The sequence below is a fragment of the Chrysemys picta genome, chromosome 4 (genome assembly GCF_011386835.1).
Source record: "Chrysemys picta bellii isolate R12L10 chromosome 4, ASM1138683v2, whole genome shotgun sequence".
NCBI classification, from domain to species: Eukaryota; Metazoa; Chordata; order Testudines; family Emydidae; genus Chrysemys; species Chrysemys picta.
Genome location: NC_088794.1, coordinates 29,803,156 through 29,814,383, shown reverse-complemented (window position 1 = coordinate 29,814,383; position 11,228 = coordinate 29,803,156). Strand labels below are relative to the sequence as shown.

Genomic DNA, 11,228 nt, shown 5'->3' with positions numbered 1-11,228 from the left:
CCTCTGGCCAGTGCCTGCTCCCCTTCATGACAGCAGGGCCAACCTTCAGCAAACCTGGCTGCTGACTGTGGGTGCCCAACTCGAGAGGCGTGGGTGAAATCCTGGCCCCAAGGAAATCAATGGCAAAACCGCTCCTTGACCTCAGCAGGGCTAAGGCTTGACGCCTGGAGTCAGGTTCTCCCAAGGGCTGAGCCCTCCCTGCTGCCACTGAAGTGTGTGGGGGGGGCTGGGCGCTGGGTGCTCAGCACACAGGAAAATCATCCCCCTCTTCCCCCCCCCCCCAAGACACGAGGCTCTCCCGCTGGAAGTGGTGGGTGGGACCCTGAGCACCCGGCTCCTTAGGGCAGCCACAGGCTGCTGACGAGCGGCGGTAGGGCCTTGCCACTCCCCAGCCTCACGCCCCCGGCAGGTGCGGGTGCGGGAGATGACAGCTCCCTTCCTGTCTCAGACCTCGCCGCGCCGTGGGAGGCTGCTTCCCCGCCCGGGAGGAGGGAGAGCCTGGCGCTGCAGCGGAGCCCGAGGGAAACCGCTGAGCCAGAGAAAGGGACACGGAGCACAGCCCGCTGTTCCCTCCCGCCGCCCGGGGTCCGCACAGCCCCGGTCCCGATCTCGGGAGAGCGCGAGACTGGTTCTGCTCCGGGCTCGCCACCATGCAGGTAAGCCGGAGAAACCGCTCGGCACCTGTTGTTCAAAGTCTCTGGACCTTGTAAAGTCCGATTCGATTCTCAATCCAGCTTCAGAACCCCCCAGCAACGCGGTCCGCTCTGGGAACGCATCCCGCAAACGGAGTGCCCAGTCCCGGCGCGTGGCGCGGTTCGCCCTGCGAAACTGACTCAGGGAAGTCACTCTGTTTCATGGTAGTTTCACGGTTTCCCAGGGCATCTTTCTGCACGGAGCTGTTGGGAGATCTAGCTCCCCAGCGGTGCCGAGCAGTTTTGCTTACAGGCTCCGCTTATGTTCAAATGATGTGGACTTCGGTTTGCTGGGGGGAGGGGGAATCGAAGAAAGAAAGGAGGGATGGGAAGCAACCATTAGCCTCTAGAGAAATACATTTTATTGAAACTTGGGCTCAGCTCTTCAGGGCAGGGCTCTGCTGACTTCAGTGGAGAGTCACCCATTTACATCAGCTGAGGATCTGGCCCTTGAGCTTTTATGAACTTGCTGAAACACACTAAGGTGAGGGGGAACGGTTCACTTAGCTAAAAGGAGAAGTTAGATGTTTTGTTTCTGAAGAAAGAAAGAAAGAAAGAAAGAAAGAAAGAAAGAAAGAAAGAAAGAAAGAAAGAAAGAAAGAAAGAAAGAAAGAAAGAAAGAGAAAGATCTGGCATTTTCCTTAATCCAAAAAGACTCTTGGAAGCTCCCAAGAAGAGGAATGAATGGGAAATATACAAATGTATTATGTGCCAATTCAGTTGAAGTTTCCTCAGAGTTTGGAATTTCTTGAGGCTGAGTGGAGGTGTGGTGATAAGCTGTTTGTTGCAAATGATTCTTAAAGATCAGAGACATTAATTTTCATTGTGACATTCAGGTACCCAAACAGCTGTAAACCATCCTGAATGTAAAGAAAAAAAATAAATGGGACCTAATAATCCTATAGACTTCACTCACGTGAATAGCCCGTATCAGTGTAGTGTGAGCAGTCCCATGGAGCTCTGTGGCCTATAGCAAGGTGATGGAGCCGGCTGAGCATCCTCTGAAGGCCAGTGGTAGATGTGCTAGAGATAATGTAGATGTAGTACATGCTAGCCCATGTGTGAGGGTTCAGCCTTGGAGGAGAATGATATTTCAGGATTCTGCAGATGGGGCTTGTGCAGGTTAAAGCTAACAGTGAGGTAGGGGGATTACATATTTCCTCACCTTCTCGCAGGTGGTGGAGCTGATTAGCTGCTCTTCCAATATGGGTAGGGCCTTACCAAATTTAGGGTTAATTTTGGTCAATTTCACAGTCATGGGATTTTAAAAATAGTAAATTTCACGATTTCAGCTATTTAAATCTGAAATATCACAGTGTTGTAATGGTAGGGGTCCTGACCCAAAAAGGAGTTGTGTGTGGGTGTTTTTTTTTTGGGGGGGGGGGGCAGTACTGCTACTCTTACTTCTGTGCTGCTGCTGGTGGTGGCGCTGCCTTCAGAGCTGGGCAGCCGGAGAGTAGCAGCTGTTGGCCGGGAGCCCAGCTCTGAAGGCAGAGCTGCCGCCAGCAGCAGTGCAGAAGTAAGGATGGCCTGGTATGGTATTGCCACCCTTGCTTCTGCGCTGCTCTTGATGGGGCGCTGCCTTCAGAGCTGCGTGCCCAGCCAACAGTCACCGCTCTCCGGCTGCCCAGCTCTGAAGGCAGCGCAGAAGTAAGGGTGGCAATACTGTGACCCCCCTAAAATAATCTTGTGACCCCCCTGCAACTCCCCAGGACCCCCAGTTTGAGAAACGCTGGTCTCCCCTGTGAAATCTGTATAGTGTATGGTAAAAGCACACAAAAGGCCAGATTTCACGGGAGGAGACCAGATTTCACAGTCCGTGACACGTTTTTTCATGGCTGTGAATTTGTTAGGGCCCTAAAATGGGGCAGGAAAGAGACACAACAGCTTCTGTTAAAGGCAAGAATTAAGGCTGACATTTTACACAGATCATAGCCAATTCAGAGTTATGATTGCCACAGCCTCCTCGACTGCACATAGGGCCAAATCCTTGGTCCCTCTCTGGCTGCCTTGCGCTGTTCCAGCTGCACAAAGCACCCCTAGACTTAGTTTAACCAACTCCTTGAGGATTCCCCTGTGCAAAGAGTATACCTGGTGGTGTGGTAGCTTGTCCTGGTTCTGGTCCCCTAGTGCAGGAGACGGAGTCCAGGGGAAGGATTACAATGGCCCCTTAGCCAACCAGGGCAAGCTAGAGCAACTTGAAGGCTGCTCTGACTTGTGCTGGAGATCCAGGCTGGTGCAGGACAGCCCCAGTATCTGGGGCTTAAAGCCATCTTTGTATTTGCCTTGGTCTTGTGCTAAGCACAACTTGGCTGGGACGGGAGGAGCTGGGAAGAAGTTTTTCCTACTAATCAGCCAGTTCCAGAGAGGATCAGGTACAGTATTAGTGAATTGTTTTCAGCAATCTGGGATTCATTGATTTGTGAATACATTTTTGTCATTATTCAACCAGCTCTGCTGGATATGGAGTTATCTGTAATGCCTGTTGAATATGCATATGTGCAATGTGAGCAAATTATTGTTGCTATGGAAACTCTAATGAACACTCTCCATACAGAAACATGCAGAAAGTGTGTGTTAAATGGAGCAGGGCCTGGATAGATTTGGGGAGGGCAAGATCTGTCAAAGGGAGGATTGTTGGGTCCTCTCCACTCTGGAGGGGGCGTGTTGGTGACAAGGCACACTGCACCAACCATTAGGGTTGGAGCTGTGGAACAGCTCCTGCCCCAAGGGCAAGCATTCCTCCCACAGCCCTCCATATCTGGCCATTCCCAGCCCATCTATTCCGGTTGGCAATGCGGCTGGAGTTAGCCCAATAGGGAACATAGTATTTTATTTGCTATTTGTTGATTATTTCTAGACTGACTAACTTTAGCAGGAAACTGATGCCTGGGGTATTTCCCACTCTAAGCTGCTTGTAAGGCCTGGGAAACATGGGCCTGCCTAACCGGGAGTGTAAATGACCTGGAGAAGTTCTCTGGTGTAGTTCTGTTAATGTAAAACTGTTCTCTGAGCCATGGGATGCCACGATTCAGGTCTGACTCCAGAAAAGCAGATGCACAGCAGCTGATTAGGGTGGTGCTAGCAGGAACCAGGGGTGTGGGGATGGATTAGGCTATTCCACTGAAATAGCCTTCAGGCAGTTCAGGAGAGGGCCGGTGGAAGAAAGGCAGCCAGAAGGAGGGTGGGGAAAGGGAATCAGAGAGGGAAGCCTGAGCAAAGGAAGTGAGACAGAGGGGCAGCTACACTAGCCTTTTTCCACTTAACATTGCTCACCATTCCTGTCCCTGCTAGAGCTGCACCAGTGGCAGAAATGTAGAGCACCACTGTAGACAGGCCAAGGCAGTTTTCTATTATCTAACCCTGCTCAGACCATATCTAGACACATGGTGGCCAGCACACCATAGCGACCAGCCCCTCATCTGTGCACCCACTGGTGCAGCTGAAATGCTGGTCCCCACAGTGGGGTATCTTAGCAGAATATGTCTCACAGAGATAAGGCTGAGAGGAAGGGCCTGGGAGGGAACCAGAGCGGGTGAGCCTTAGAGAGGCAGCAGGCCAGATGCAGCAGGGCACCCTCAGATGGTGTGAAGACTCTGTAGTGCTCCTATGCCACCCTTCTCCCTTCTCTGGCACAAGGGTTGTGGCTGAAGAGGCACGTTGCTAGGGCTCCTGCATGCCCTGGCAATCCCAATGGCCATTGGCAGCCAGTGCAAGCTGGAGCAGCCTTCAGGCTGCTATAACTTGCAGCATGGGAACCAGACTGGTGCCGAGCAGCCTGAGGATCAGGGCTTAAAGCCCCTCTCACCCCTCCCCTGTATTTTCTAGGGGTTAAAGCTGAGGTTTGGATGCCAGCTACTCCTCAACTCTGTTCCCAGCTGTGCCACTCATTCACTGTGTGGCCTAAGGGAGGGCTGGAGTGGCAATTTCCGGGCTCCAAGAGCTCCCTGCCAGCACTGTGGGAAGGCAGAAGGAGGTGGGGGGAGGGAGGTCTGGGCTTTGAAGCCAGTAAATACAGGGGCCCACGCACATGTAGCGCCCTCTTGTCCACTCCCCAAACACCAGAGCATCAGCTGTGTTACAGGGCACACAGCCTCAGTTGGCACGGTGGGCAGACGAGTTCTTCTGGTTCTAGCACACGGGCTGAGTACTACTTATGCAACAAGTTGTGACGTAAGATTCCAGTTCCAATCACTGAGTGGAGGACCAGGAAGTTAGAGAACATTAACAAGGAAGGAACTGAAAGTTTCATGCAGAATAAAGGGAGGAACTCCAATGCTTGTGTTGCTGAAATCTCCCTCACATTCATCTGAGCAGTGTGGTTTCAGTTTTAAATGGTTCTGTAATCCCAGGTCACGCATCCCAGGTCATTCATTGGCAACTTGAGTTGTTTGCACACGGATCCCGACTGAGAGTTACAAATCTGCTGGCCAATATTCATCGCGAGAGCACATATACAGATAGGTAATTAGTCCAGCAGAAGCTCCTGAATCTGAGCCTCGTTAATTTGCTGGATGTGTCACAAGCCATCCCAGTTTAACGACTGTGGACAGTGATGGCGAGCAACTGTCTATGACTGATGCTCTCCACCGCTGAGTCTGCAGTCGTTGCTATTGGACCAGCACTTCCATTCCAAATGGCTCCCTCAGCCCTTCAAGCCTTTGTTTCTGGCTGCTCTTTCATTGCCTCAACAAACCTAATGTTGTGACAAATGAGCAACTCAGCATAAACAAGAGATGTAAGCAGGAGCCAGGGGCAGCTCCACTGACGTCAATGGAGTTGTGCTTGCTCACACCACGTCTGGGTTTGGTCCCCAGATTTTTGTGGAAGCATTTCTGAAAGTATCAGTCGTTCATGGAAGGGGTAAATTCTTCTCCTTTACATTGGTGTGCTCACATGGAGGCCAACGGGATCGCAGTGGTGCAAGTGAGAGCAGAATTAGACCCGCAGTGTCATACATAACTGTAAGGCCCATCGGAAACAGTGTCAGACCTCTGAGATGGGATTTTGGTTCAGACCTAAGTCCTGACCTTTCTGGGGGAGGTTCTGAATCCAGATCTGAATTTCACAAGTGGCTCCTGTCTTTATACACACTGGAACCAAAACCCTAGATCTAAACCCTGCTGAACCTTGGAGCATTTGAAATGCAGACTGCAATTTTGTCATTTGAGCCCCTTGCTAGTTTTAAGAGCCCCTTAGCCATACCCCTATCAAACAAGCTATGGTTTGCTGCAGAGATAGTATGTGTGCAGTAAAGAACCCCTATACCACAGAGCTGTAAAAAACTGGCCATGCATTATGTACTGAACATGTAGCCAGTCTAGGTTGATCTGCTCCTCTTCTATTTCCTGCACTCTTCCAGAAGTGACACTGCTTTCGAGAAGATTGAGTATAAATCGAATGCACTTTGTCTTTGAAGGCATGAAGGTGATGGATTTAGTTTACCTTTGAATGGATTCATCCCCTGCTATCCCTAATTAGGGCTTTGAATGGTGACACCCAAGTATACCTGAATCATTCTGCAGAGGACTCTGAGCAAATACCTGTTTTTCTGCCAAGCATAATGTTAGTGCTGTCACTCGTCAATACTTCACAGTGTCTTTCAGAGTGTGGAGACACTCATGTGGACGCTGAAGCATGGGAGTCGCTAGGCAATCTGCCTGTTCTGCTCGATCTCTGGATAGTGCAGCTACCCCTGCTTGTCACTTTCACAATTTAAAATAAACATCAAAGACTTTCTTGCTGCTCAGGGCTGTGGACCCACCGGTGAGAAGAGAGCATTAACTGCCACTGAGCTCAGGAGTTTGTTTGCAGATTTCCTTCTGCACATCACAGACAATGCGTCAAATCATTTCTTTAGCCCTGCATCTTGAAGGCAGACCAATCCCAGTCATATCCTGCTGTAAATAAGCACAGATCCATGAAGCTTTGCCAATTTACAGTACCTGAGGATTTGGCCTTGATTCTTACCACCACTCCTATTTTTCCCATACGCCAAAAGGATCCATAAGATTTGCTTAAATAACCAGACGTTAGATAAATCTGGTATATGGAGGGCAAAATTCTCCTCTCAGATCTATGTGGCAGTACTCAGCCTGGGCATGCTGCTCTCCGTATGGGGCGGATCCAAAGCCCCTTGGAGGCAATGAGACTCTTTCCATTAACTTTCATGGGTTTTGACCCAGACTGCACATATCACTGAGAGGTCCACTTTGAATTTCTTCTATCCCCATACCGCAGCCAGCGGTAGATGTGCGTGTCAGGAGCTCAGCATGCAGAAGCCCAGCAAATCTGAGAGGAGAATTTTGCCCCACCTCTTCAGAACAAGTGATCACAGATTTTCTCCAAGGTTGGCCCTGTCCCCTTATCAGAAAGGAGCCACGTGAGCCTTAGATTGTGCTGCACTCGGTTCTTTCATAAAGATTTACAATGACCTTCCCGCCGTGACTGAAAACAGATTCCATTCTCTGGCTACGCACTCTTCTTCTTCCTTCCAGGTACTAAGAGCAGCACCACTCAAACACACATTGCAGCCAAGCTTCCCGTTGTCAGAGGCAAACCAAGGTTGGCCTCTCTGTTTCCACCCTCACATCTAAACTGTCTGCCCAGCAATGACCAGGCTGAGGCTGTGCTGGAAAACAAACGTGGTGCACTACAAGACACTGACTGGTGCAGGGAGCCACATGCTGTTAGACGACATCTGGGGCCAGATCCTCAGCTGGCATAAATTGGCATAGTTCAGTTGAAATTAACAGAACTCTGCTGATTTACACCAACCAAGGAGCTGGAGGTTCCTTTCCTGATTTTCCCAGGTTGCCCCGGGAGGGGCTGCATCTCTGGACCCCTGCTGGCCTTTTCAAGGTTATTAAAGGGTTTGATAATGATCAGTCATGGTTTTCTCTTTCCCGGCTATGTAGACTCACAAACATCTCAGGCCACAAGAAGCAAGAGCCACTGGCAGCTTATGCACAACATGTGCTAATCATCACACTATTGACTAGGAGTCGCTGGAGCTGGTTATATTTTCCCTAGAGATGCTGTACACTTGCAGTCCTTAAGGAAGGTTACAAACGTAAAGCCTACAGGACAGAGCACAGTGTGAGTGACTGTCTCTAGCACTAGTCACCTTGCCCTGAAACTAACCCTTTCCCCCCCATGGCATTATAGTATACGAGAATACTTAGCCTCTGTGCAGTGCTTTGCACTTCAAAAGCTCAGTGCAACCGCTAACTCATCCTCAGACCACTCTAGTGATGTCATAGAATCATAGAATATCAGAGTTGGAAGGGACCTCAAGAGGTCATCTAGTCCAACCCCCTGCTCAAAAGCAGGACCAATTCCCAGCTAAATCATCCCAGCCAGGGCTTTGTCAAGCCGGGCCTTAAAAACCTCCAAGGAAGGAGACTCCACCACTTCCCTAGGTAACGCATTCCAGTGTTTCACCACCCTCCTAGTGAAATAGTTTGAATGTGAGAAAATATTACTGTCACCCCAGCTGAGATGAAAATGTGCAGTGACTCCCCCATGGCCAGATGACAGTCAGTGACAGAGAGCTAGTATTCAGAAGCCTCTATCTCCCAACTTGTGTTCAGTACTCCCCACCCCCATTGCTTCCTCTCCTCACTACCACACATGCTGCAGGCCACTTAAAGCCAAGCCTCTAAGGTCAATTATATCCTCAGTTACACCTGTGCAACCTGATTGTCTTCAGATTGTGTCCCCAGCAACACCTGCTTAGCCCCTTGCTTCCAAGGGTTTTTCTTGCACACATGGAAAGTGGTAAGGAATTCTCTTGATGATACACAAGCAGGAAGAGAATCCAGCTCACTCCTCTCTCTTAGCTTTGTCAGCTGTACAGGGCTAACTGAAGGAAGAAGCAGCCATAACTAAAGCCAGCAGGCATGAATGAAATACACAGAGAAAGCAGATCTGCTGACCTTTCTTACACAAACAGTTTCGGAGGAGAAGTGAACTTTAAGCAGCGTGACTAATCATTTGAAAATGCATGCACAAAGGTGAACCTTAATACACTTCTGCCTGCTTAAACAATCTGTAACTCCTGCCTGCATCCCTTATCCCTGCTTTCTCTTCTCCAGGTCAGCCAACAAGTAACCAGAAGCAAAGCCAGGAAATTTAAATAGATCCTTTCCCTCCCTCTCTGCTTCCTTCCTATGTAGTTTAATTGGATCCCATGTGTTCAGATAGCACCTCAGTGCAATCAGCTCCTCAATCTCTCCTCCTGATCCTTTTTTCCTGCAGTTCAATCACAATCTCTTCCTATCTCTGAGATGTGGCTTCCTGTCACCTTGCTTATACTTCCTGCCATATCCCTGAAATATTTCCCAGCTAGAATTTTCTCTAGAGCTGCAGTTTGGATGCATGATTTGTTTTTCATTTTCTGCCGTGACCTAGCGTGTCATGTTGCTGGGTGCTCTTAAACAGCTTCTCTCTTCCACTTCCTGTGGTGGCTGCTTTTCAGAAACCGTTAGGGGTAAACTTTTTGTGTAGTCTGCAAAGTCCTTGGGGATGAAAGACTCTTTACCTTGGTAAGATTTCTTATTATTTTTGTACTTAACAGTAAAGCGGGACCTCTCTAAGCTATAATATGGCGTGAAATCCTGGGCACCTGCTCTTCCCAACTGGAACTGGTTCCACTTCTCATTTAAGAGCATCCCCCCATTACTTAAAGTAGGAGGATGCAGGTTCTGACCCATGAGACCTTGGTTATGGGCACGTTTCCTGCGTTCCCAGAGTGTGGGTTAGGACACTAGGCACGTGTGTGTGATGATGCTACTGCCCTCTCCTTTTTCATTCTCTTCCTCTCGCCACAGGATGAAACTGAGCTAAGGGAAAAGACCTCCGGGAAGTCAGAAGAGACGGAGTCCTTGGTCCCGGTGAGTTATAATCCTCCTGTCCAGTGCTGCAGCAGCTCTTACATTTAAGCTATTGTGTGAGCTCACCACTGCCCCATGTGACATCAAATTGTAGATCCACACCACAGTCTGACTGCCTCTCCCTCCCCATTCAACTAGTGCTGAGAGAGTCCCCAGGGCATCCTCTCTAGCCCACTGGGAGACAGTCCCCATCCTAATATCCCCACTCTGATTTTGTGGACAGAGAGTAACCAGTACTCCCAGCAACAATGGGAGTCTCCCCACAAGCCCTCACCCTTTTCCTGCTGGGAAGGAATCCTAGGGGCCCTATAGACTGGCCTGATGAGATAGAATCCGGCCTCTGCACACACAGAGGAAGCTGTAAGAATATCCCTTGCAATGTCACCTCTAGCTGATTTTATTGGGCTGTTTCCTTTGGCCAGAACCAGATGAAGTGGGACTTCATCCTAGTATGTGACAAACACAAGCCTGGCAGCAAGAAGGATAAGAGGGAGGAATTCTTGAACAAGTTGAAAAGCAAAGGATTTACCATCAAGGTGAGATTAACTAGGGGAGGGCAGGTCCGTGGATACATAGGATCATTGACTGAGCTGGATGACTCCGCCCTTAGTGCTCTGAGCGATTGTGTCACAGAACCTGGAAAAGTTCTATTAGATCATCCAGTCCACCCCGGCCAGTGCAGGATTGTTCCTTACAGCATATTCTCCTGTACTGTGGTCAGTCTAGTTGTCAAAGACCCAAGCACTGGGGCTTCCGCTGCTTCCCTTGGGGAGATATTTCTGCAGACGGATCTTGTTGTGAGGAAACTTTGAATATTGAGCCCACGGTATGTTTTTTCCCTTTTCTTATTTTCATCCCATTACTCTTGGCTTAGCTGCTCCTGGGCTGTCCATGTAACCTTCGTAGAGCTTATGCCACTTCCCAGTGCTACAATGCAGCTGTGAGGTAGCACACACAGAGGGATTTGGGGGAGTTGGCTCTGTGAGCTCAGGGGAAATAGCGGGCATGAAAGACTCACAAAAGCTTCCCCTCCCCTCTTGCCCTTGGGCCAGCCAGGTCATGGTTCCTCCCCCAGCCCCTTTTTTAAGAAATCAGAGGAAATTCCATCCTGATATCACAGTCCAAGATCCTGACTGTTTGTGTCACAAAATATAATCAGCCTGTTCAGAGCAGCAGGTGCAGATGTTAGGCACCACCTAAAATGATTTCCAGACAGATGTTGTGCAACTTTAGTGTGATCACGTGTCCCTGGAAGCCTAGGCAGCTACCTTCCCCTCCCTCCCAACCCCCCCGGAAGCTGAGTCACCTTCTGGGTTTATAGCTTTACAGATGGCAGGCCAGAGCTTCAGCTCATGTAAGTCACCACAGTTCTGCTGTAATCAACACAGTTGCATTGACTTACACCAGCTGAGGATATGGCCTGTAGTCAGGCAGTTCCAGGGTTCCTCCCCATCTACACCATGGGACACCACTAGATGTCTCCTCCTAGGAGTGACAATCCAGGGTTCCTTCTCCACTGCTCTAAGGTGCTTGGGTGCTCATTCCCATCAAACGTACCTGGCGCTTGGTTCTCTACACAAAGCAAGACCTTGCTTTTGTCCTCTTTAGTGCATGAGCCCATTCTCCACCTCCTCCATACCAG

At 49.6% G+C, this 11,228-nt stretch overlaps 1 protein-coding gene across 5 annotated transcripts in view; it reads left to right on the top strand.

Moving 5' to 3' along the window:
* The first annotated feature begins 447 nt into the window (after positions 1 to 447).
* Positions 448 to 11,228, top strand: part of ANO9 (anoctamin 9) — a 38,147-nt gene continuing 27,366 nt past the window's right edge. Inside the window, exons 1-3 of one of the 5 annotated variants that reach the window (XM_005310776.4) lie at positions 448 to 656; positions 9,524 to 9,586; positions 10,009 to 10,122. In XM_005310776.4, coding sequence (XP_005310833.2) covers positions 651 to 656; positions 9,524 to 9,586; positions 10,009 to 10,122 — 183 coding nt within the window. In that variant the 5' untranslated portion in view covers positions 448 to 650. Of the gene's footprint in view, positions 657 to 8,631; positions 8,708 to 9,107; positions 9,239 to 9,523; positions 9,587 to 10,008; positions 10,123 to 11,228 lie in introns of those variants that run through there. The other 4 variants (XR_010600445.1, XM_065591870.1, XM_024111624.3 and 1 more) reach the window with 4 other exon arrangements.